This window comes from Sciurus vulgaris (genome assembly GCF_902686455.1).
Source record: "Sciurus vulgaris genome assembly, chromosome: 14".
Classification (NCBI taxonomy): domain Eukaryota; kingdom Metazoa; phylum Chordata; class Mammalia; order Rodentia; family Sciuridae; genus Sciurus; species Sciurus vulgaris.
This window is the reverse complement of record NC_136475.1, coordinates 44,384,729-44,412,578: the sequence shown is the minus strand read 5'-3', so window position 1 is coordinate 44,412,578 and position 27,850 is coordinate 44,384,729. Positions and strand designations below refer to the sequence as shown.

The window sequence follows — 27,850 nt, the reverse complement described above, 5'->3', positions numbered from 1 at the left end:
GACTCCTTGTTGTCTTTCAAACATGCCAAGTATATTCTCATCTCACTGTTCCCTTTACCTAGAACCTTCTTTCTCTTCCATGGCTTACTCCTTTACTTCCTTTACATTTATATGTCAGGACACCTTAAGTCATTTTCTGGCCACAGAATATAAGGAACATCCTGCGCCACCACTTACCAACTATACTTCCTATCTTTTTTGCTTTATTTTTCTCCAATATTTTCCCTATTTTACTTACTATATATTTTACTTCTTCATCTTTACTTTCTCCCCCAACAGAATTTAAGCTATATGAGAACAGGGAAACTGGTCACTTTGTACCTTTTGTTTATTGCTATCCCTAGAACCTAGAATACTCTCTGATATAGAGCAGAAACTAAATAAATACTCACTGAATGAATGAGTGCTCACAGGCTGGCCCTTACCCCTTCTGGCATTTTATCTCAGATTCAGACTGGAAGAAGGCAAAGAACAAAAGCCCCTTTGATAAGTTTTCTTGGCATTCCCACCAGTGACCTCTACTTAACAAAGTCAGAAGTGCCTTATATGGCCAGTTCTAGCTGGTGGGAGACTAGGGAAGCAGAATACCTTTAACTGGCTATATTGCCACTCTGAACATTGTTCAGAAAAATGAATACTGGACAAACAACTAGCAATGGCTTCAATATATGTTATTTCTTCTTTAGTCATTATTTATTGACTTTCTGTTATGAATGAGGACATAACTATCTTGTATCTCCTTATTATCACTTATTAATTCTCTTTTTATCAGATGAGCTGTGGCTTCCTTTCCTTCTCAGTATTCTTCCTGAAATCTTTGATCCTTTTCCTCAACTTGAACTACTTGTTCCCTAGGCTTAAGGCACAGTGCTCATTCTAAGATTTTGTTTTACCTCTTTTCTATGTGAGATTCCCTATTTCTTGGATTCCAATAATCTTATTTATGTTATTGCTTTCTTTAGGACAGCCCATCTTCCAATAACTAAAATTTTTAAGAGTTAATAGGCTTATTAAATGTCCTTATGAAAATTTAGAATTCTAAATTCTGTTGTGAACTGGAACAAGGTTTCTGAATTTGAAGACACCAAGCACAATAAAGAATAGAAGTAAGGTGACTAGACTGAAAATAGATTCCTAAATTATCATTTAAGCAAGGACAGTTTTTAAAAGGGTAAAAATCACTTTTTTCAGAGTTTTGAAGAGCTCATTATCTTCAAACTCTCTGTTGCTGTTGAGAACTCTGATGTAATTCTTACTCTCAGTCTTTTGTATATATTTAAAAAAATTTTTTAGCTCTGAAAATTTTATGGATCTTCTTTTCAATTTTCTAAATACTTACAAGATATAACTTTTTCTAAATTTTCAAAACATGCCTCTTGGTTTCTTTTCAATCATTGAATCCTTTCAAACTTTCAGTACTGGGAATTTTTCTTCTATTATATCTGGGTTCCTTTTCTTCTGTTTTCTATTATTAGTTAGATATTGGACCTCTGGCCTGGTGCTCAAATTTTCTTATCTTCTTTTTTTTTTAATCAGTCTATTTATTTATTTATTTAATGTGGTGCTGAGGATTGAACCTAGTGCCTCATATGTGCCAGGTAAATGCTCTACCTCTGAGCCACAGCCCCAGTCCCAAATTTTCTTATCTTCTATAACCTATGGGTTCACTACTAGGTTCTTTTGTCATTGTGGTTTCATGTTATAGGGATATTTCAACTACCTTTCAGTGTTTCTACTAATTTTTATATGTGTGCTGTCATATTTTAATTTGCAATAGTTCCTTTTCTTTTTTTGTGGTTATTCCTTTTCAAAATCAGCATGTTATTCTTTTTTCAAAGATGTAACAGTTGGGCTGGGTTGTGGCTCAGTGGTAGAGTGCTCACCTAGCACATGTGAAGCACTGGGTTTGATCCACAGCACCACATAAAAAAGAATAAATAAAATAAAGATATTGTGTTCATCTATAATTTTAAAAAAAGGATGCAACAGTTCCTCTAATTTCTGTGGATATTAATTTTAATTATCTTAATTTAGTTCTATTTACTACATTGTCCCTGATTCATTCTATTGTCTGTTTTAGCCTCAGACTTATACTTTTTGTGTTTACAGATGGGGAATTTCTGCAAAGTATGGTGATCTCTGGCTCTTTGGTTGTATTTAAAAGCAATTAGAAGACTGGTTTGCACAGGCGGACATTAACTCAGGCTTCACTGTAAAGTGAGAAAATTTAGAGTACTAAGTAGCTATATACTGGCTAAGTTTCACTGGCCCCAAAGCCTTCCTTTACTCATTTGTTTATCATAAACAGTGAAACCAGTTCAACCCCACAACAAACAATAGTCTATGTATAGCTTAAAAGAGGTTATCAAATAACTAGGGATGTCATGCTACCTTTCTAGGCTTTGCTTTTTAATTATCTAAAGACAATTTATCTTTGGTTATACTTTCTCCCATGATCAAGAATGTCCTCCTTTTCTTTTTTACTTGTCTAAATTATATCCTCCCTTCAAAGTTCAGTTTAAGCCCAGACTCCTCTATAAGAGCTTTAATCAGCAACAATCAGCAAGAATCCCTGAACTTTAGATGTGTTTAAATACTGTATCAAGAAATATAATTTAATCTCAAATTATTCTTTCACTTTGTGTATTAGTTTTCTTTCCCAAATAAATATGAAATTCTTTAAAGGTAAGAATTCCATCTAATATTGTCAATATCACCTAATATAAAGATGGGTTCTGTAGGAAGCCATCTCATCTAGCAGAATCACAAGCCTCATGACGCAGAGATCTGATTTCCCAGAACTGGCAGATACAGAGGTCTGTCCGGGGGGGAATGTGGCACTGTGGGAGTGGTTCCCTGTCTGTTTCTCCCACAATGCCCATAAGAAAAAGGCTCCCCTAACTCCATCCTATCCTGTTCATCACAGAAGAAGCTCCTCCAGGTCTTTACCCCCTTTACCTGTGTGTTATAAATAAAAGAGAGTTGGGCTACTCCATGTTGTTAGAGTCCAGATCTGGTATGGCCAGACCCATCACACCACACCTCTTTCATTTAAAAAATATTGGCTCTTGTGTTTTTATTGATTAGATAAGTTTATGGGTAACTGACTGACTTATAGCCAACATCATCCTCTGGCAGTTAACCCTTTTCTCAACCACGTGAGACGTGGCTAAGACCACAGGGTTTATTGTTAAACTTCAATAAATCCGACTGACAACTTAATGATGACAATATTGAGACTTAGAAGAGGTTAAATATTAAACAAGAAACAATCATATTTTTTCAGGAACTCTGACTTCTAAACTCTGATTTTTAGAAAAGCAAACTTCACAGTTCCTCATTATTCTGATTGTTCTGCTTCTTTTGTTGACTCAATTTTTCTCTCTTGTTCCCTGAAGAGAAGGATTTCTGGCTCTCAGTTCTACTCCCAAGACATCACCTCTCCCTCCATGAAGGCACCCAACTGGATGATTTTAATATTATCTCTTTGGCTATCTCATCACATTTTCAACTCCAACTTGTCACTTCAGTTCCATATTTCCAATAACATCATTTGATTACCTTCACATGTTTAACAGGGGAAAACCAAATTTTTTTCATTCTAAATTTCTTGGTTGTCTTTCAAAACTTTCTGCACCTTAGTCTCCTTGTACTTATCCTTTGAAATGATTTTACTCCCTCAGGTTCTCATGTTTTACCTTACATTCCACTTCCAGACTAATCCTTCCGTAAGTCTAATTTTAATAGAGTATTTCCGTGATATAAAAGTATTTATAGTGTTATATAAGATAATGTATCAATATCTTAATGTAACACTAAAGTCTCTATTTAAAAAGCTCCACTTTGGCTTTCAAACATATTATGGACAAACAATTAGCAATGCCATGAACCATTTGTTCCCAAACAAATCCACCTCCTCACTACCATGTAGACATCCCACTAAATTCTCAGGTAATCTAATCCCCTTGTGAAATGCCTTTGTCTTCAGTTTAACCAAATTTTACACATCCTTTTAGGCCTGAGTAAAATTATAACTTCTCTGCAAAAGTTTTCTTAACTATCTCATATTACATTGATGCTTCTACTGTCTTTTTATTTGGTATCATACAACTCAATAGTCATTAGTGTCTTGGTGATTCCATGTTTATTTTCCTTGACTAGGTTAGAACTCAGCCCACACCTTACGTTTCCTCAGTGATTCCCACAGCGTCTCCCACCAAGGGAGTAAATACTATATGATGGATTTTGTATAAGTAATATGCTATTACTAGTAGCTGTAACTTAATACCATGATTTGTCTATTATTATTTTCTGAGAAAATGAAACAGATTTTCATACAATTTGATTAAAAAAAGATCAGGTTCTACAATTAAATAAGTTGTGATCAAATGAATTCCATAAGGTCACAATTTGTGTTACACTTGGAAAACAAATCTGCATTTTTACACAGTTTTTCAAATAAGTCATGACAGAATTAAAATAGAAACTATCTTTAATAATTTATCATTTGAATATTGTACCTGGAAATGTAAAATTGTTATGGTCACAAACAAGAGTAGTATTGAATATATTACACATATTTATGGCTAAATGTATACACAGGAGTCAAATAATTTAATCTAAAAATCAATATATGTGAAGTTAGATCTCTGCTTATTGAAAATATTACTTTAATTATGTATAATAATCTAACAATGTGAATGTGACTTAAAGCATAATTCTTTCTGGAATTAAAAAATTCCACCAGAATGCTGAACAATTTAAGTATTTTAATGCTGGAACTACCTTTCCCTAAGAAAAGTTTACAAAATGATTTAAGAAATTCAAAGTGGTAATTATTAAATACTTTCTGTTAATTAAATATAGGAGATCAAAACACCAGGGAGAAATTTATTTAATACATGGTAAAACAAAAACTCTAAATTATATGTCACATCTTTTAATGCATCTCAAACTAAGAATAGGCATAGTCTGAAAAACCAACCTCAAAAGACAATTTTTATCCCAAACTTATGCACAGGTAAATCTTATTTGTAAACTGTTCTGAATTTACAAGTGAAAGGAACTACTTTTTAAAATTATACAATTTATAGTTTATTATATCAGCAACATTAAGCTCTCATAATAATGACAACCTATAAATCCTCATTATTTGACACAGGGAAAGATCCAGGCTTAGACTGCCTCCTCTAAAATCCTTTCTATTGCAGTAGTTGTCTCACTGATGTCTAAACAATTGGACTGTTTAAGAATCCCTTAAAAAGATGACAAGCAAGATAAATACCCTAAATCTTAAATTTATCATTTATTTGGGGTAAAACATTTATATTCATACATGAGTAGCCTAATTTAAAGGTTGACAGTCCAAATGTGTTAGCACCAAAATGCCCAAGAACTGTATTTCACTTCTTTTCTAAGAGTCACAAAACATTACATCTGGTCAATTGCTGCCAGTTTAGGGTTAAATAAATGAGGAAATCATTAATAGAATTTGATGCATGTTTTTTCTTGAAACTACACAATGAATGGGTGCACAAAAGGAGAAACTTCAAAGAGCCTGATGAGATGGTTTACTTATTTTAGAAGTAAAAAATTTTTAAATTTACTAAAAATTTAATGGAAAGAGCTAAAAAATTATTTCCTTAAGCTAAAAAATCTAATTTGACTATCAAAATTTTAACTTTCTCTGATACTAAAGATCCTTAGGAATAGAACTCATATACACTTTTAGAAGGCCTAGTAAGGTGCTATCTAGAAACTGAGGAAGTAGAAGGATAATGTTAGGAAGCCTCTCAAAAGCCCTAAAAATGTAAGAACTGACCTGACCTGTGGGCAGAGGTGAACTTACCTTGTTACCATATATAATACCAACAGTGTGGGAGGAATAAAAGGCCTATTTTAAGAATATCTTATACTTTATAGAAATAAAGCACAAAATAAGAACATAAAATAAGTCCTACTGGAAATGTTAAAAGCGTAATCAATATTTCAAATTGCTGTAAATGACAAAAGTAATTGTGTATATACTCTATCATAAAGATTCCTTTCTCAGTTGAATTTATTCAATAGTGAGGTACATCCTTCTCCACACAAATAAACTTGCTATTAAGTTGAAAGGCAATGATGTCTATCTCAAAGGATTGTCTATCGGGATATTCTACCGCATATTTTAAGATGCCTGACATGTTCCAACTTACCTGTGTAGTGGTAAGGGTGGAGGCCATAAGACACACCCCTTACTATAGGTGGCAAGCTTGCCCTCCAGTCAAATAATTTTGAGCCTGTTTTTAGGGTGAGTAATGGCATAAAGAACTATATTTTTGAATTGTACTAAGTCTGAAACTTTCTGGAGTACATTTTGTATTCAAGATTTAAAGTCTGATTAAAACATTTTTATGCAAAAACTTGTGATTTTTTAAGACAATCATCCTTTTGAATATTATCCTGAAAAGAATTAAAGAAGTATTATGTTTCTAAAAAAATTAATTCAGCCTTGTAAACATTCTGGAAAGTAAAAATATATGTCAATTGAAGAGCTAACTAAGTAGTTACTTACCTCCATGACTAAAGGTAGATTGGTTTAAACAAAAAAGTGAGAAAAAAATAGAATCCACTAAAACAATGGTCTATTCAAAAGTTAGATCAAGATATGTTTACAATTACTATAAATCTGATGTTTTATAGATTTGTGGACAGAAACATGGACCTAAACTGCAAACAAGAATGTTTACATATGAAATAAATTATACAGTAAATAAAAATTTAAATTAATACAGGATATTTGATTCCATAAATAAAATTTAAATTATTAGTAGTAATGATGCAATTTCAATTTATGGATGACTAATGATTATTCTTTTTTATCACAAGCAAGTAGAATTTTTTATTCAAATGGTATTTTTAAGTCTATTAGTATAGCTAAGGTATCTGTCCATTATTTTGATCACTGTACACTAATTATATCCTGATTATACTCTAAATCTAAGCCCACTGACACATCTTCTGTATGACCCAGTAGGGCTGTCCAATAGAACTTTCTGTGGTGAAATGTTCTGTATCTATATTATCTAATATAACATGTGGCTACTAAGCACTTTAAATATGGGTAGTGCAACTGAGGAACTAAATTTAAATTTTGTTTCATTATTCAAATAGAATGAGACTAGTGGCTTACCATATTAAACAGTACAACTTAGAAGACTCAAATATGTTATTATATTATGTCTCACTCTAGTTTGCTTACTAATTTTCTTAAGTATGTTATTCACAAATGCTTAAAAGGTGTAATACTGAAAAAAATATATTTTGTCCCAGGGTATCCTCTTCATTAAAAAATATAATTAAATGCCAGAAAATATCTAATACAGTATTCAGACAAACTCAAACAAAAATGCTATCTGAAAAGATTTTTATTAGTGTGTAACGTATGTCAGTAAAACTACACTGATTAATGAGGCAGTTGGTGGCCTGTGTCAACCTATCTAATGTTAGTTCTAGAATGACTAGAATTCAAACTATGAAACATTGACTCCTAAAAAGTTTTTGTCCAATACCTATCATAACATAAGAATACCAATTACTACATAGTTTTCAGCTCCACTGGTGACACATTACAAAAGCTTGTCAAACTATCTTACCTGACAGACAGATTTGCTCTTCCATTTGCTCAGCACACACTGACTGTTTTGCATCAGTTCCTGAAGACCAACAGAAAAAGAGAGTGCAGTTGACCATACACATTGTCATTATCAGTTAAAGTGCTTCTGATTTGCAGGTTAAAAAAAAAAAAAAATCAACATGCCACACAAAGAGGCAACTGTTTTGGAACTTCTCACCGGACAAAAGCAAAGCTATCATCACTGTGAGAGTTGATCCTTTATGAAAATTAAAGCTGTTGAAAGAGGTCTTAAAACAGATTTGTTTATTGCCATTTTTTGAAACTTTCTGAAAGATACCTCTAATTCTCTGAGTGAATCTCGAAGTTTTTCTGGGCGTCTATTTTTGAGTGTCCAAGGATAATCTCGTGCTGGCAAATAAAACGTACTACAGTTAGTTAAACATGACTTTAAAAAGAAAGCTCTGCTTATCAGTGTGCCTTAGGAAGATTAAAATAAAACACCTCCATAATTGAGAGGAAGTGGGCTTCTTTTCTGTCATCAAATGACTGCGTTTTAAAGGGCTTTTTCATAGGAACAGGATTTTTACCACAAAGCAATCTCCCTGATGATAATTTTTATGATGATAACCAACAAGATTTAGAGAATCCCTGGGAACGGTTGCTGGGTATGTGAATTTGGTAGTACTTAATAGTAAATGACCCACTCTTTACCAATGAAGTAACCTTTTCATGTAAATATGTAAACGTTAAATCTGAAAGAAATTTCAAATTCTTCAGGTGACCTACTCAGACCTGAAAATTATTATGAGTAAAAAAATATAGGAAGAAAATAAATAAAATTTCAAAATGACATATGAATGAATTTAAATGAGGGGAATTCAAATTTAAACAAATTAGATACCAACAATACTTTTTAAAATAATCCTCTTGAAAATCTACACAAAAATTCAACAATGATATGTCCCTATTTTATTTCGAATAAATGTAACTGAAAGATTAAATTATTTTGTAGAGTCACAATATTAACCTAAGACAAACTAGTTCTGTTAAAAAATGTAAGATTGGAATGGGGGTGCAGCTCAGTGGTAAAGTGCTTGCCTAGCATGTGCCAGGCCCTGAGTTCGATCCCCAGAATCACAAATAAAATAAAATTTAAACTAATCATATATATTTTACCAGAAAAATGAATTAATCTTTGGATTCTCCTAATTAATAATTCTAAATAAGAATTGTATACATGACTGTATATATGTATGTATATGCTATATACATATAGCATATAGATACTTGAAGCAGAGAGTAGAATTGCTATATATTTTATTTCAGCAAGTTATTTTGGCTCTATAAACACAATTTTGATGTGTAAAACGTACAAATTTTAAAATCTGTGTTACGGCTACTAATATAGTATTTAAAAATTGAATGTAAAAAATAAAATAAAAATTAAATGGCAGTTCAATCACTTTCAACAAGAAAATAAGTGGAATTTTCTGCTCTTGCTAAATTCCAAATAAGATCTTAAATTATATTTAATTTAGCTAATTAAAACCATATCACACTGTAGCCATATTATGTATGTGTATATACACATACATATAACATATTTACATATGAAACCAGCAAAGACTAAATGAAATGCTAATACTGGTATTACAAATCTTATATTCTTAAAATGGCTAAAGCATGTTAATAATTTAGGCACACTATGAATGATTAAATGTTACCATCAGAATTTAAGCATGGTACACATATTTTAAATATATTAATTTACATATAATTCATTAGTAAAGTTTGTTTACATAAGCATATATCTTATCAAAATTGGACAGAGTATAGAGTTGAATGATCTAAATTAGAAAAGTGTAACAAACATAATTCTTACTCATAATTTTATGTATCTAAGCAATGAGAACTTATAATTATAAGAAATTTGGACAGAAGAACATTTCCGATTTGTGCAGAAAGCAGAATACTTTGTAATACTGAATTTTCCAGTTTTATAATTCCAAAAATATATAAAGTAAGCTTACATTCTGCCAGTTTCTGCTTTTCTTCTAAGTTACCATGCTCTGTTGCTGATATTCAAGGCGGAGAAGAAATAAAAAGAAAAAGAAGACATGAAATTTATAATATTATAATATACTGCATTTTAATATGTACCTATATAATAGATTATCACATATTATAAGATTAGTAATTGTGCTAAACTTGAAAAAGTTTAATTGTACTAAACTTTAATAATTGAGGAAAATGCCACAATTTGAATGTTTTCATTGAGAGGTATTTCCTAAATTTGCAATGAAAAGGCTTACGTAGCACAACAGGTGGGCCAATATCCTGAGTTTCCAATCTCATCAGATAGGGAAAGGAACTGCAATAGAGCCCAGAAAGGAAGTTGCAGCAGTCTGTCATCAGAACCATGAAGTCAGCCTATTAACCACCATGCTAAACACACAGGATGCTCACACAAGCCCCACTTCAACAGAGAACAGAACAGGAAGAAACTCTAGCTAGGGAGACCTTTCGGCTCAACATAAAACTTCTGGGATTAACAGGATTAATCAGATAAAGAAAATTGATCATTCACTCAGAAATGCCTATTTCAGATATCAGGTGAGGATCGGGGAAGCCAGCATCAGTGGGACCCATGCTTTAACAATGCCCTCTACTGGGACACCAATAACTAAATGTGAATAGACTGTCCTGTTATCAGCCTGATCAGCAGTAAAATGAAAATTTTCAGGTTCTTCTATAACATTTTCTCAATATGGCTTTATTGTATATAAACCAGAGAGATATCAACCTTAGAATTTTCCCAAAGAATTGAAGTAACTTTTCTTAGAATTCTAGAATTATCTAAAGCTCATAAAAAGTTTTTAATGGTATTTCATTGCTTTGAATTTTTACTTTATAAAAATTAGCTGAGTAGAATAGGTACTTTACCTGGCAGATCTTTCTTGTCATAATACTGGTAGACTCCAATATCTCTATCTATAGAAAGGAAGAAATAACACTAAATTATGGTAAAAAGTTCTGGAAAGTAAGAAGCCAAACCATACTATACTGGAGGGAAGGGTGTGGGGGGGAGCAGAAACAGTCTCCTTATGTTACTAGAAATAAAATAGCTCAAAAGCATCTGGACATGGGTTCATCTATTCTAGGGATATGCAGAATCTGGAAAGTTTATCAATCTAATAAGAAAAAATTTACACAAAACTAGAATGGCATGAGGAAAAGATTAGTAAAGAACTGAAATCAAGGAAGACCAAGTTTTCTCTTTCACACTTCCTCTGATATTTTTCACAGGGCGCTACCAAAAGGAACTGCCACTAAGCAATGCCAAATGAAATCAGTGGATGGAAGAAAATGCCCTAGCTGTTGGATTCCGAGCTGTGGCTTGCTTTTCTCCAATTTAGCTCAAGAGTCTAGTTTCCATCCTACAGCATTTGGGGAGAAATCTGCAGGAAAGAAAGGGAGGATTACAGGGAGGTATGGATAAATTATTATCTGAAACTTGTTTAGATTCAGAAAGCTTCCAAACTCATTCAAATTCAGATGCTTTGCTGTGGCTAGGTAAGAAGCAAAGCTAGGTTTCCCAGATGTTGACACTGATTTAACCAAGTAATCTATTCTTGCAATTTAAATACAGAAGAACAGAATAATTTTGTCCATTTTCACCATATCTATGAATAATGAAATATTTCTCTCATTGAAGTAACATTTGTTTTGTTCCATGCAAAATAATTCTCAGTTACTACCATAAGGAAGAGACAACTGTCTCTAAAGAACTGGAAGCAGTACAGGCTGCCCCCTAGTGACTGACTGCTCCTAACTTTTGCAAACTGAATGATAAAAGTATTACGGCTATAATTAACTCTTCAAATACAGCTTTTTCAAAATAGTCAGTCATGTATATTTATTGAAGCTCTACTTTACTCATTCCATTAATTAAGAATACAATTTTAAAGAATACAGTTAGGTTGAAAATATGTACTGAGGATTGACTGGAAGAAGTCATGAGCAGGGCTTTTTGAATACTGATAAAATTTTTATACCTTGACCTGGTAATGGTGATTTTATTGGTGTACTTGCTTTCTGACAGTTCACAACACAATCTAATGATATGTACACTTTTCAGTGCATATGTTGTGCTTAAAAGTCTCTTGTTGTCCTTTAAAGGTAATAACCATAGATACTATGTATGTAGTTAATATCTTCTATTAAAATATACCAGTCCATAATCATACCATCATTCTATACATTCAAATATTTATTACAACTCTAGACTAGAACTATGAAGAAAATAAGAAACCCTGAATTCTGTGCATAAGTCTGACCTACTGCATCTGGCAAGAGTGGAGAACTTTACCACCAGGGATGTGAGTGCTGGATAAGGAAGATGTCCATACAGACAGCCTGATGAGTACATTAGAACCCTCATAGAGTATGAAGGACATTCAAGTGGGGCAATGATATGGTGTGCTGTATCAGAAGCTGAACAAGGTAAATACAACATTCATATATAGGGCAGACCAGTAAGATGGGTCAAAACCCACATGAGATGAAAAGGATAACTATGCAGGGTAGGAAGTGGCCACAGAAATAGGAGATTGACTGTAGACAGGGTGATTGTTTAAACAAATAAATCGAAGATATGGTGGTTCCTGTCTGAAAAGAATAAACATGAAAAATTAGAAAATTAAAATGAACCTTATAGTAATAATTTGAGGTATCAATGTAAACTCATGACTTTCAATACATATAGATAGAGAAATGTATGTAGATATAAACATTTGTGCATACATACACTGTTTCCTAAGCCCTGCCCACTGAAGGATATGGGAGCAGCAGTCCAAAAGCAATGAGGGTACCTAGAGTATACTTTGGCTGCTAACACCCTTCTTCTTTAAAAGGAAGTAAGCGTCTTAGAGAAGTGACTGATTCCAAAGCTAGGAAACGGAAAGTACAATATAAGCCTGAAATGAAAGTGTTCACATACTGACAGGGATGTGTCAAAAAGACACAGAAGCCATATAGAAAATGGTACCTCTAAGCATACCAGAGACAATTTAAACAACAAAATAAATAACAACAGTGATGGATTGTAACTATTGAATAAAACAGGAAATTTGAGTCCATAGAGATAAATAGAAAATAAGTATATTTAAAGTTTGATGAGGAAATGGTACTTAAATAATTTCAAGGTACCTCCTTAAGAAATACTTATTAATTACAAAGGAGAAAATAACTTTGCAGCGCAGAAGCCTGGCAGAAAGTATAGCATCAGGTCTACAACTTTATCTTAAATGGTTCAAAGAAAAAGATTCTCTGTACTGGCAATTTTTAAGTTTGCAATTGTTTAAAAAAAATTTTTTTTTTTTTAAACTGGAGATTGAACCCAAGGGTGCTCTACCTCTGAGCTACATCTCCAGTTCTTTTTATTTTACTTTTGAGACAAGATCTCAGTAAGTTACGAGGCTGGCCTTGAACATCCAATTCCCCTGCCTTAGCCTACCAAAGCATTTGGATTACAGGCATGCATAACTATGCTCAGCTCAAAAAAATTTTAAATACTTCAAATGTCAAGCATAATGAGAGCATGTTAATAGGGTTTCTTACTTATTCTAGATGGCAGAAAATGCTTCTAAGTAACATATGAAAGCTTAGCCTTTAAGAAGCAATAGTATTTTTCATGGGTTTAAAGAGAAGAATGTCCCCATAGAGAGAATGGATAGGCCACGCTAAGGAACCAGGTGGAGCTGCACATAGTGCTTCATGCCTGTAATCCTAGTGACTCAGGAGGCTGAGACAGGAATATCACAAGATCAAGGCCTGCCTTGGCAAGTTTAAGGTCAGCCTCAGCATCTTGGCAAGACCCTGTCTCAAAATAAAAATAAAAAGGCTGGGGATGTAGCTCAGTGGTAAAGTGGCCCTACAAACAAACAAACAAAGATTCAGGTGGGGCTAAAGACCATTATTTCCCCATGAGGCCTCTATGCATCACTGTGGAATTCTCTAAAAAATACACACTGCCCAAGAATAGAAATAGTAGGGACAAAGACTTTAGGATATGTGGAGAGGCAGGGAAGGAGTCTGTGGGGAACTGTGAAGAAAGAGAAGACTCAAGGGAATCAAGATAGAATAGATCAGATTTCCAAATATGGGATCCAAGCTGGGTAGGATAAGCAAAAGTAGGCCTGACTGACTAGGAGAATTCAAGAGATTAAAAGATTAACAGTCTCAAAGAAGCACAAAACCTAGATATATACAGGTAAGGAGATGAGAAAGATGAAAAAATAAGCAATATGATCAGAGAATAAAATTATTTAATTAAAGATTCTGACCAGCATTGAAGTAAGCTCTCTTTGTGGTGTTTTTATTGTTATTATGTGTGTGTTTGTATTCTACTTTTTGAAATAATTTATGTTTTTGAGCTTTAAATTTTTTTCTGCTACACTTTTTTTTGTTATATATACCTTTTTCCTTTCTTTTAAAATTGGTGCATTATAGTTATACATAAAAGTGGTAAACACTGTGATACATTCATATATGCACAGGACAGTTTGGTTAATTTCATTCTCCTGTTCATTTTTAATCTCCAAGAAATTAGTTTAACTTTCAATGTTTTCTGAAGCTTTTATATTCTGTTTCTTGCTTCATGGATTCAACATCTTAGGTCTCTGTTGTACTTTCTTTTCCCTTTCTATATTATCTTTGTTTCTTCAAATATTCTTTCACTTTTGTGTTTTGTTTTGTTTTCTGTTAAATCATTCCTCAAATATCTGGTGATTCTTACTCTGTCTTCATATTTCCAAGTGAGGCACTAGAAAACTGACTAGCAGTTTTGCTTACATAAGCAGGGCTTGCCAAAGGGGTATGGTGGGAGCTTAACTGATCAGCCAGGGGGCAGGGTATTTCAATGAAAGACCCCCTCAAATATCAGAGTAGATAGATCTTTTCTCCAGGGCTGTGAAGTCAAGCTGAAGAGAAATTTCTCAAGCTCCTTCTTTCTTGGAAAGTGTATAACTGGATATGACATTCTGAGAACCAAGGAGGATTAATAGGAACTCACCCATTAGCATGTAGGTTTCCATTTCATCCCTGTTTTTAGTTCAGTAGATCTGCTTCCACTGACTCTGGCGTGCCTGAGTTTAGAGCCTCCTTAATTAAATACTTCCACAGCGTGAGAGGTGTCTACGTGCTTCTTATGCAGACTCTCATGTCCCTTTGTTGTCACCCTCATGACACATCCCCATCTTCTGCAGTATCTGGCTACTCAAATGTCTATACCTTTCAAGAGTTCTTAGACACAAATAAGTTGTCAGTGGAATTTTCCTCTTGTAGGCAATTTCAGATTTTTCAGCTCTGCTAACTCCCCATTCCATCCATCTTCCAAAAACTGTCCATTTGCAGTTGGCCCCTTTCCTATTCACCTAATCCTAATGGGTGTAGACCTTCTTTAATTCATTTACTCTCATTTTAGAGGAAAAAAAAAATGTGTGTTAAATTTTTGTTTAACTGGAAGTTCTAACCTCATATATTTTAAGCAGGATAAACTTACTGAAAATGTTAAGAAACAGTACTTTGCAAGGTCAACCATTTTCTTAGTAATGATATAAAAGGTGTATAAGTAAAAATGTCCTAAATACAAAAGTTGCATTGGGTAATAAATTAAGAAGGGATTTTTAAAAAAGATGTTTTCTAGAAATATATTTTATCCTAGAATGCTAAGAAGCATTATTAAAACACATTAATATTGCTCCCCCTCAAGAAATATAAAATGCAAAGAAAATAATAATTGCACATCTTAGGTAGATGTTTTAAATGTTACTTTAATATCAAATAGAAATGTCTTTACCATTAGCTAGTCTGCAAACATTCATGATTATAAACCAGTTATTAGCAACAAACCCAGGAAAAAAGTGAGCATGTGTGTGTCTTAAGAGTAAACAAATATTAAGACAATAAATTACTTTCAAAATGAAAAACAATTCAACTGAAAAAATAAGTTAATAAAGGTAATTAAAAGGAATTAGTTTTTATTACTCCATTTTTCATTAAGGACAGAGAAGAATGTAACTCCAGATGGAGAACCCAGGCTCTAACCTTTGCTAATGCTTATTTATAATGGTGCAACATGAGTGAAAAATACTGAAATTGATTCAGAGATCATTTACCCCCAATGTGTAAGGTATTCTTCAAAGACCACAGGTGCAGTTCAGTCAAGCAGAAAGACATCGGATGGCAGAAGGAATCTTTGTCCTGTTTTTAAAATAATTAAGAAGAGGTACCAATTAATTATCTTTTATTGCCAATAAAACCAAAATCCCTGAGAAATAGGTAAAAAAAAAAAAAAAAAAAAAAAAAAAAAGCACATTGCAACTAATGAAATTTGAGATATGGTCCACTAGAATAAATACACTTTAGTGCATTTGGTTAACCATCCAGACATAAACTGTAGGAAAAAGAAAAATATACTTCTTTTCCTGGATTTAATAAGTTATCACACTGGGAAATGTGGTAAGAAAAATACATATGTATTTAGGTTTTCAATAGCATATGTTTGGTTAAGACTGAGTATATTTAGAATTATTTAATATTTGGACATGTTTTTAAGTTACAATTTTAAGGAAAAGAAAAATCTGTTACGTAGTTATTAAGTACGAGCATATTTTGTGGTACATTTTTAATAAAGCAAATTTAAGAAAAATAATTTAATAATAATTTTAATATTAATAACTTTAATAATAAAGCAAATATTTAAGATCTCCCACATACAAACAGGCTAATTAAAGTGAGATTTGCAAGGTAAATGGTATATAGTCACCATTAAATGAAACACAATTACTTAAAAGTAAACTGTGTGAAACTAAATTAGCATTTGGATTAGTTTGTTAATCTGCATGGCATGATACAGCCACTCTATTCTAACTGCATTTCAAACAAACAAACAAAAAACAGATCATGAAAATGTACATCCTATATTTCCTACCATTTTAATAGCAGGAATTAGTGACAGACACTATAAATACTTTTTTTGTTTTTTAATCAAGTAGAACCATATCAATTTGGACTAACTGGGAGAAGGTCAGTTTGGGAAAAAATATTTTACAATTTTTTAAAAATATATATAACTTGCAAATATTTGCTTGGAAATTTGTATGGTACTATAAGCATCCTATGCTATATATTGAAATACAGACAGTAATTTAAGCTATGAATATTTTGTACAGAAATCATAAAATAAATGTTCTTCCATCAAATTGCTAGATAACAAAAGACATTTGAAAAAATATTTTAAGATATCTGTTAATGGAAGAAAACACCTTCAGTTTCTTTAACATTAGGAGTAACTAAAAAAATTTCCCATACTATTCATATAGGTGCTAATCCAAAACAATTTTAGACATAGTACAAATTTCCTTGGCTCTTCCTTCACCTTTATAGGACCTCACTGAACTTAAAAGTCATCAAGAAACAGATGCATTCAACTAAGGAGAAACAGCATGCCCAAGAACTGAAAAGGCAAAGTGAAAAATGGAGTAGCATAAAAGAGGGGCCCAATCATGCCTGAACAGCATGAGAAGCTACAGAGAAGTTCTGAAATGTTAGTGGTCCTTAAAGAAGAACAGGAATTCATCAGTTGATGATGACAATAATGAAGTTAACAAAAACAGATGACAATAAAAACTTGTTCTAAACATTTTATGCCTATTGACTCATTTAATCCTCATAGCTACTCTTTGAAGTAATATCATCATTACTTCTATAATGAGGAAACCGACACAGAAAGATCACATAGCCAACAGGAGGTGAAGGCAGGTGTTGAATCTATGCAGACTAGCACCAGCGGTAGTGTTGCAACCTTAGTGTTCTGCTGTATTGGCATGTAGAGGAGCAGGAGGGAGCACACACAACAGTGTGAATGAAAGAACGGAATGTCCCAAGGACAATGGTAGATCCAGGTGCATGGTGAAAAGTGTGGCAAAAGATGAAGCTGAAAAGGGTAAGAAGAAAACAGGTTATAATAATAACAGTAAATTTGGGGTTGATCTAAATTTATTTTATTACATTAAAATGCCTTAAAAAAATAACAGATCTCTGAAACTACTCTATCTACCCTGTTGTAACAAAATGCTAGCTGTCACAATATACAGGTTAATGAATAAGTACTAAGTACAACAGGTGGTTTATGAAGGAAAAACATCCATATGTGCAGAAGTTTCTATACAAGAGAAGATATTTAAATTACATTATGCAAATGAGTTAGCATTTCATTGTGAATAAAGAAGAAAGGATATGCTGAAATGGGTACATATTTCCTCTGATACTGAGCATCAAAGGTCACCAATTCTCAGACTATACTGGAAAACAAAAAATCACTTCCTCAATTTAGAATTTATTCAGATACATATAATTGGTGGCAATTTGGGCAAAGGCTGAAGTTCAGTTGTTGTTACATAAAAAGATTTTTATCAGGTAAATAAAATACAGGTAAAATTTTAAAGACAGAACTACAAGGGCTGCACCTTTTTATACATCAAAAGAGGACAACACTTGATATTCTATTCTTAATATAAGTTAATTCAAAAATAAAGAATTTGTCAAAACTTTATCCTGATAAAAGAAATGGAGAAGGAAGTGCAGTTTTCTTTATAATCTACACTGGTTATTTCTAAGAGACAGAAGTGTCTTTAGTTTGAAAAACCAATACATCTATTGGCCATATCTTTAGTAAGTTTGAAAGCCCTAATCTATTCATAAATTATGTTTTGGAGGACAACAGGCAAAACTGAGCTCTGGGGAGAGTTTCAAATGCTAAGAGCAACACCATTCATCCTTTCCATTTGGACATGGGAAATTTGGAAAACAGTACAGTGTAGAGTTCATAACCTATACTCATCTTCCAGTTCAACACCCAAGAATTCATTCATACTCAGTTCCAATGGGGATAGGAAGATTTAAAAAATAAACAAAAACCGAATAATCTATTTCTCCAAATGCTCTGGTATAGGGGCTGGAGTTGTGCTCACTGGTAGAGCACATGCTTTGCATGTGAGAGGCCCTGGGTTCAATCCTCAGCACCACATGTAAATAAATAAATAAAAGAGATCCATTGACAACTTAAAAAAAAAAAAAAAAAAAGAACAGGACAAAAGGAGGGGAGAGGCATTCTTCTGTTTTTTGAAGGACCTCTTTGTGACTCCACAAAAATATATGGCATAAGGGTAGAGAAGTGGCTGCAGGAGTTGTTGCCCAGCAGAAAATAATCACGTCAGTAGCCTGATTGTATCTGTGTGTTCATTGAGAGTGGTGGTATCCAGACAAAACAAAATCTGTGCCCAGGAAAAGTAGATATGACAGCCAAGGAATGATCTATGCCACCTGGAGAAATGGCAGCAATAATCAGTTGAGGGAACAGGTCTAGCACCTAGTGAGTATGGCAGATGAAAAGAAAATGGCCCATGTACACTAGTAAACAACTGGACTTGTTTATGAACACATGTCACAACCCCTGTGGACTTCCCAAATTAAGTGTGTGATTAAGAGGGCTTTGCAAGGGGGTTAGATATTAACAGGGGGCAAAAGATAATAAAACATGGGTTTTTCATCCTTCTTTTTTCCTGAACTCCAAATATCTGCCAGGAAGACCAAGTGAAACTAAAGAGAATTGATGGAATAAATAAAACAAATTCGTGAAAATCTATAATAATAACTAAATGAGCAGGGGAGGAGAGGGCCAAGTAAATACCCTTTTTAGTCTTCAAAATGTCTTGCTATCTTCATACACTGTGCAGCTTTTTAAAACACCTTTAAAGGTCTTGTATCTTACTCAAGAATGCTACTAGTTAAAAAGAATGTTGATAATTTCCTGGTTTGAAAATCTGCCTGGAGGAAGTAGTCAGGACTGAGCTTGTATTATTCAAATATTGTATTAGTGCATAAATAGTTGTTTTGAAGTAGGGAAGAAAAGAATTTCAGAAGAATGTTGGATTCTGTATTTTGGGAAAGAGGTGTGGGCAAGGTTTGAAAAAATAATGAAACAGCAGGTAGCTACAAAAGAAGATAAGAAATGCTGCCCTACTCAGTGCCCTTGAGCATTTCTCTGGGGGGTATAACCAATGTATGGTGACAGAGCTAAAACAATCAGTTGTGCAGCAGGAAAAGGAATGAAAAAATGTATTAATTTAAAAATATAGTAAATTGTCTCACTATTGAACAGGAAAAAGAATTATCAGACTGAAAAATAGCAGACTGAAAAATCTGAAAAAAAATTTACCCATAATTTTGCATTTATTTTAAAATATTTTTAACTTTTAGAATTTTCTGTTTAATTATATAAGGTAATTACATAAGATAATTATATAAAGGTCAGTTTCACATAATCTCAGAAGACCATTCTGAATCCAAACTTCAAGTCTCCATGAGAGAACAAACAGCATGACTGAACTTGACCTAATTTAGGATGATTATTCTCTTGTATGGAGGAGAACCTATGATAGCTCAAATTTTGAGGACAAGGAGATGAGAGGATCCTAGAAAGCCCTCCTTTACTTTCTACTTCCATCCTCAAAAAGTTTCAACATTTAAAGACTATCCTTCAATTTGAGCTACATTAGAATTTAAATAATATTTCTTTTCCTTAAGAATAATAGTTATCATATACACTTGGATAAAGTAACATGCAGAATAGAAATGGTTTCACTAATATCTGCTGATACCCTTCTTTTAAAAAGTAAAAACTATGCTTTAAAAGTAGAGATTACTTGGCACTTAATACATTGCAAAATACTTGTCTTCTGCCAGGGTAGTTAGGTATGCTGGTTTCTGAAGCCAGCTTTTTTGACTGCTATGGGGAGGACAGGAAGCTTGAGGGCAAATAAAACCCTAATGTAAAACATGATAGCGAAAGGAGAATTATGCAAAGGAAGACACTGCTGTGGTTATAACAAAGATAAATGATACCATGGCGCCAACAAAACTTTTAAAATGCATGTCCATTAGCAAAATACTGCAAAGAGCCTAAGGGACGCTTTCTTGGGCATAAGTTTAGTATGTATACTTATAATTTATGATCAATAATTTCATGAGGACTATCTATTCACTAATTGAAAATGTACAAAAATGACAACTAAACAGCATGAATTTAGAAAAACCAGATTAGTTACATTACGTAGTATAGTCATCTCTAGATAATTTTCAAATTACCTAAAATTCAGTGTATTGTCCCAGAATCAATTCTCCAATGTCATCAACATAGTATTATATTAATACTCATTAAGTATATTCATTAACATACTTAATCAAAGCCAAGTTTCCAGAAATAAAGTTTTGTTTGTTCTTTTAAAGTATTCAACAGCAGGAGGCTAAGGCTGTGGTTTAGTGGTAAAGCACTTGCCTAGTATACTTAAGACTCTGGTTTCAAACGCCAGTACCACAATAAACGAACAAAACAAACAAACCTCAAGCTTGGACAGTTTTTTACCAAAAGACTAGAATAAGAACACTGGCTCATTTGTGATAACAGAGCCTTATGATATTAAATATAATTAAATATCACAAACATTTTGAGCATCTTATACATATGACATTTCACTATGAGTCTAGGATACAAAGATTGATAAAAACAGGACCTCTACTATCAAATAGCTTACAGTCCAGTACAGCACATTAAAAAAATAAAAACAACAATATGAAATCTGTGAGAAGTGCTAATTTAACATTAGCAAAGGGTTATTAGTGTTAAGTAGATGTTCTAGTTTCATAAAATACAATCATTTGAGGATTGTTAGATTTTGTGAGACAGATAAAAAGGAGGAAATAATACAAAAAGCCTAAATTAGACAGAAATATACAAAGCTTATTTGAAGAATAATAAGCAATCTGATTTAGTGCATAGGTGGAAGAGAAAAATCAGGGTCACACCAAGGATGTCTTTAATGCCAAATTTAGGAATTAGGCCTTTATTAGGTAACTAATGAGGAACAATGCAACGGTTCTGATTAGTTTTTTTTTTTTTTTTTTTAAAGAAAGACTAATCAACAGATCAGAATTGCTAGAAGGTGGGCTGGGGAGATAGCTCAGTTGGTAGAGTGCTTGCCTTGCAAGCACAAGGCCCTGGGTTTGATCCCCAGCACTGCCAAAAAAAAAAAAAAGAATTGCTAGAAGGTTAACTGGGTGGGTGGCATATTGAAGGAATGGAGAAAGATTTCACATAAGTGACCTGTTAGGCAAACAGTCAACATTAACACTAATATTCTGTGACAAAGACTTGTATTGGGATGGAGGCAGTTGGAATGTAAAGAAAAAAAAAATTCAAGTGGGTTTTGTTTTGGTTTTTATTTTTTGTATTGGGGATTGAACCCAGGCACACTTTAGCACTGAACCACGTCCCCAACGCTTTTTACTTTTTATTTTGAGACAGGGCTCACTTAGTTGATTAGGGCCTTGCTAATTTGCCTCAGGTTGGCCTAGAACTTGTGACCCTCTTGCCTCAGCCTCATAAATCACTGGGATTACAGGCAGGTGCCACTACACCCAGACTAAAGTAAACTTTTGAAGAAAAAAATTTAATAATATATGGGCACTGATGAATTGGAAGTGAGGAAAAGGAACAATCTGGAATGATCTCCAAGGGAGGGGATGGTTAGATCACAGCACTTGCCTTGAACACGTCTCCAGTGAGCAGGCCTGCCTCCATCAGCCTGTGATGGGCAAAAAGGTACCAGTAGATCACATTTGTTTACAATGACTGGCTCAACAACTTAACCCCTGCACCTCAATTTTCTGAGCCACTGACCTCCTACCTGAGCTCCTATTACCCTTTTGCTTTGCCCCTCAGTTTTTGATTCTGGCTCTTCCTCTTTTTAGGCTGTAATTCAGCTTCTTCACTCTGGCAAAGAACCACAAATACCAATTCTTTAACCCCTTATCCAGACTTGTTCCCACCAGGTTTACCCGAATTTCAAGGGCAGGACTTAAAATATACAAAGAAACAGGTCAGTCTAGAAAAGAAGTGAGTTTTACTACTGGTAATAAGTGGACTGTTAGGAATAGAAGGAATTTAAGGTGCAAGGGAATCATGTGAGCATATATGGTTGGCAGCTAGCTAGAAATATAGAACAGGGGCTGGGACTATATAAAGACTATTTTGAAATTTCTAAGTGGAGAGGACAGTTAAAGCCACTAAATGGGATTCCAAGAGAAAAACAAATTCAAGGATAGATATCGTGGTAATTCTCCAACAAGGAGATGATGATAAAGACAAAGTTAATAGTGCCAGGAAATCCATCGAAGAGAAAATAGGATGTGTACGTGTGTGTGTGTGTGTGTGTTTAGTGGTTATATAGTGATCAAACTTGTTGGTTTTCCATTTTAACATACAGACGATCTCAATGTTTTAACAAGGACATAGAAATTAAATCTACTAAAGAAGTATAATTCTACTGTTCTGAATGCTGGGCTCTGAGCCAAAAATGACTTCCTTCTAATCCTGCTGTGACAAATTTACTCCAAATCATTTAACCTCTCTGCCTCGACTTCCCCACCTGCAAAAATAGCGATAATGATATTTGACCTACATTTGTAAGGGTGTTGTAAGGATTAATTAATGTTGTATAATGCTTTGAAGATGAAAAGGGCTGAACATTATTAGCGTGTATTGCAAAACTAACTGCCTATAACATGAAAATTTTATCCTTGATTTTTATCCCAACAGTAGTTGTAAAATAAATGGTCTAACTCCGTAAGTGACATTTATCTTCTAATGTTATCAAATTATTATTTAAAATATATCTAGATTTTTTCTATCTTACAATTGTTATTTCACAGCATAAAAAGTTCTAGATTGATTGGGAAGTCCAGAACACCTTTTTAACCAACATGTTAAGTGTAAATGTACAGAACATATTTATTTGATAATAAGGACCCACTGTATTAATAAATGCCAAAAGGTAATATTTTAAAATACTAAATTTTAGATTTAACACATAACACTAAGTGTAAATGCAATTACACAAAAATTGTATAAAAACACTGGCATGCTCTTATTTTTAAACAAGCTTTGGAACCTAAAAGATGACAAAAATGAAGTGAGAAATGTTTAAATCCATTAGATTTCTATCAGGTCTTTTGTTTCTTCTTGGGTTTAAAAATTATAACAGTAATATATCTCTTTAAATGCAAACAATATGGGAGTATTTGGTGTAGAAATGAAGAGCTCACTTCCACTTGCCCTCCCCACTCTGTTGGGAATCACTACATAATTTTCCCCATGGCCTTTCAGACTTCCTTAATGTGATATAATATATTCCCACACTCATGCTGATTTGTTTGTATCTTTGAAAAGATGGGATTTGACTATACATGCACCTTGACACCTTGACTTTTTTCACTGAACAACACAGCATGAATACTCTGTCAGCATATACAAATCTATGTAAGAGTTTGACTCAAAAGATATTCCATTAAATAATGATCGTAATTGATTTAACCATTCTTTCAATCAACAACAACCTTTCTAATTTTTGTCTTATAAATAAATTACCATGAAAATACATACATACAATTTATGTTTCGATGGCCTCTGAAATGACTGTGCCAATCTACACTGCCAACCATCCTGGACAGCCCGTTTCCCTTTATCCTCAAGTCACAGCCCACCCAGCACCCCATTAAGTTGTTGCCAATCTGGTAAATGAAAAATTGATTCTTATCATTTTAAGTTTTATTTTTGCATTCATTAATGATATCAAACATCTTTTGTACCCATCTTTCTATTAAGTTCTTTATCCTTTATTATACACATTGGATATAGTCATTTAAAATTTTCTCATCAACCTTATATATATGAAGAAAATAAGAGAATGTAGAATGGACATTTAAAAAAGAAAAAATAACTGAGCACAGGAAAAAAAAAAAAATAACCAGCAGAAAACTCTTTGAACTCAATTCAACTAGTGCTGTACAAAGTGCCAAAGAGATCCAGACCCCATGGCCAAAGGATGGTTCTTCAAAGCTGCTAAAAATCGTCAACAGCTATTTCTGGATAAAGCAAAAGATGACAGATTTCGATGTACCAAGAGAACCTGTGCATCATTCTTACTAAAAGAGATTAGAAGAAATTCCATGCCTAGAAGAAAAAAAGTAGAAATCTCTTCACTTCTGTGAAATAAACTGTGGTTAAAAAAAAAAAAAAAAAATCTTCATAAATCTCCTGTTACTCTTAAATTTGGAAAATATTTCTCTAGGGTACTGTTTAAACTGTTTAATTCACTTAGTTAAATAGATACTGTCTGTCAATATAAAATTTTCCATATTGTAAGCAGTTTTGACATTTATACAATTTATCAATGGCTTCTTCACTGTAGCTGCTGTTTCCTCTTCTTCCTACTCATTATATGGGACAAATTAAATTTCACTAATATTTAAAGATCAGTGCTGACCTTTGCATAGCCATTTCCTGGGTTCCTATTAATACAAACATCTTGTTTGCTGATGTTGATTTTAAATATTTTGCTACACACAGATTTTTCCATCATTCCAAAGAGAATTATATCTAGCTGAAGTGCATTTTTTAATGACCTTGCAAAATTATTACTAGAGTTTATGTTAGGAATTTTAAGGGGGGAAAAGGCATACCTGAATATTGAATAATAACAGTAATAACAATAATCTTCTCTCACCACTCCTCACATCCCCACAGGTACCCACCTTTCTGAACTTCAAAAATATGGACAAATTCTTCCTTTAAGGAAGTACCTCAATCACAAAAATAAAAACACAAGGAAAATAGAAATGTTGGCAATATGATAATGATAATTAATTCTAGATTATAACTCTATAAAGGTAATTTTATGCTACATCCGAATAGGAAAAAAAAGTGACTTTGAAGAGAAAATAAATTGAATTTCAGTAGTAATTCGTAAGTAGCTCAGTTAAAGACAAGAGAACGCTGAAATGCTCTTATCTAAACCAATGCTTAAATATTGAAATAATTTGTCAATTTAGAGTTACTATTTTAAAAAGTATATAAATCAAAGACTGTTGTGGAGTGAGCAATAATGAAAAAAAGATAGAAATCCTTTCTCTACAAGCAGGACAGACAGTGAAAAATAGTGAAGTGCCCTGCAGCTATACCACCTCAACCTTGTCAGATTTCACTTGTCAACACTTTGATGACAGATTGCCACCCCCTCCTCTAAAAAACAAACCCTAGTAACTGTTGAAAGAAACAGCTTCTTATAAAAAGTGGAATATCTCATGCAACTTGATAGTTATACACTTTGAAATCTTTCTTTACCACAAGGAAAAAAAAACTCTAAAAAGTTTTCTGTAGCTTCTATCAAAATTTAAAAGCTCAAAGAACCCTCCTAATAAAGGGAAGTGAAGGGTAGATAACATTTTTAAATCCCTCCTAAATACACTTTGTGCTCATTATTTCTTGAATTCTCACAGGAGCCCTCTGAATTATGTACTAAATCGTGTGTGTTTGCATAAACGCATTTTTCTGGGCAAGGAATGGAGTCCATGTGCTTTCTTCCCCTCCAAATCAAAGGTTAGGTCCTAAGTCCCTTAATTTACAAATAGGAAAACAGGGGTCCAGGGAGGTAAAGTAATTTGCACAAGTTCAAACAGCTTGTGAAGGTGAACAATTAGGATTGCAATTCCTGTTCACAGATTATCTTTGCTGTGCTCTTTCTACTCTACTTCTCTACCTAAACAGTGCTAAACAGAGCTTTTTTTGACTTATATAATTAACTCATGGCAAAAGATATTTTTTCTGGTTAATTTTTACTTTATTTTGCTTAGAGAACTATTGAGGAAAGTTATTTGAATAACTATTTTTATGTAGTACATTGAGTGTGTGAGTAAACTGACACACCTAAAAAATTTGATTAAAATTGGTGTTTCTTAGACACTAAAGAATCTTCCCATTATTTGCTTAGCAAACTTCACGATGATATAAAAATGAGCTCCAATATGAATTATTAACATTTTGTGGCTGATTGGCAAATATATTAATGCTTTATTTTTAAGTTACTATATCAGAGAAGTTTTTCTATTTTGGCTACCCATGTTTGGTAATGGCTCCCACTGAAGTGGTTCTCAGCTCTTCAGACTCTATGACCAGTTTTTAATAAGTGTAATTAAGCCCTAAATGCTCAGTTTATAAGAATTCTGCAGTGAATCTAATATCATGATTGGATATTCCATTATACTCTTTCTTCCTTGATTGTTTTTACTTGTACTAATGATTTGTCACAGCATTCTTACTTAAATAAGTTTTCATATTTTCTTTCAAATACTGAATGGAAAACCAAAGTAGATAACTTAGGAAAGAAGAGTCTTTTCTTATAGAAATGAAGGCCTCTGAAAAACCACCAATGTTCCCTGAGAAGATATTGATTTCACCTTAATATATTTAACACAGACACATATCATCATGGCTTAAAATGCTAATAATTTCCTAATGCAATAGGAAAGTATTACCTGACATTGAAACATCAGTGGAATAAAACGAGCAAGATTCTTGATTATGATCATGTTTTGCCCTACAGGCCAAATGAATCAAAGATTAATAAAATGTATTCTGTTCTTTAAATTGTACTCTATATTGTCATTGAAGAGTAAATGGTAAAACACATTTGAAAACCTGTGGTAAATTATAACTATATAACAAATGTCAGTTTCCCTTTCTTGAATATTCAATATCCATAAAATGAGTCTGATTTCAATAGTACCTAAGGAAAAAAGTCTTAATTATTTTAGAATTTCACTGGATATTTCATCTAATTATTTTTAGTTTGGTTCAACCTACATTCACACAGCATTTAGTAAGTGCCAACACTGAACCAGGCACCATGCTAGGCATTCACGATATGAAGAAAAAACAAACCAAGAACTTGTCCTTGAGAAGTCATAACTTAGGTGGGGTAGGGTGAAAGGAGAAAAACAATGACTACAATTACAGAGTATGGAAAATATTACAGAACCATGTCCAAGAGGAAAGCACAAAAGAGAGTTATTTCTAGGCTCTAACAATCTCAATCACAATAAAAATAGAAATCATATATGCATTTTCAGAACCTGAAATTCTTCAAAGAAAATGAACCACGTGACCCACATGAATCTACCATAGTTTCCTAATTTTAGTCACTGTTATTCACACTAACAGGCATCTAAAATTTTATGTATCTTATAATCAATGTGTTACATTTACTATAGTGGTTT

At 33.1% G+C, this 27,850-nt stretch overlaps 1 protein-coding gene across 8 annotated transcripts in view; it reads right to left on the bottom strand.

The window, feature by feature from the left end:
* Positions 1-27,850, bottom strand: part of WDPCP (WD repeat containing planar cell polarity effector) — a 390,926-nt gene that overhangs the window by 291,821 nt on the left and 71,255 nt on the right. For all 8 annotated transcript variants that reach the window (XR_013758962.1, XM_079109698.1, XM_079109695.1 and 5 more), the window contains exons 2-6: positions 15,796-15,880; positions 10,562-10,609; positions 9,649-9,693; positions 7,956-8,026; positions 7,638-7,697 (exon numbers count right to left, since the gene is read on the bottom strand). Coding sequence is in view for 7 of the 8 variants with exons in the window: in XM_079109698.1 (XP_078965824.1) it covers positions 7,638-7,697; positions 7,956-8,026; positions 9,649-9,693; positions 10,562-10,609; positions 15,796-15,856 (285 nt within the window). In the remaining variant the exon portion in view is untranslated. The remainder of the gene's footprint in view (positions 1-7,637; positions 7,698-7,955; positions 8,027-9,648; positions 9,694-10,561; positions 10,610-15,795; positions 15,881-27,850) is intronic.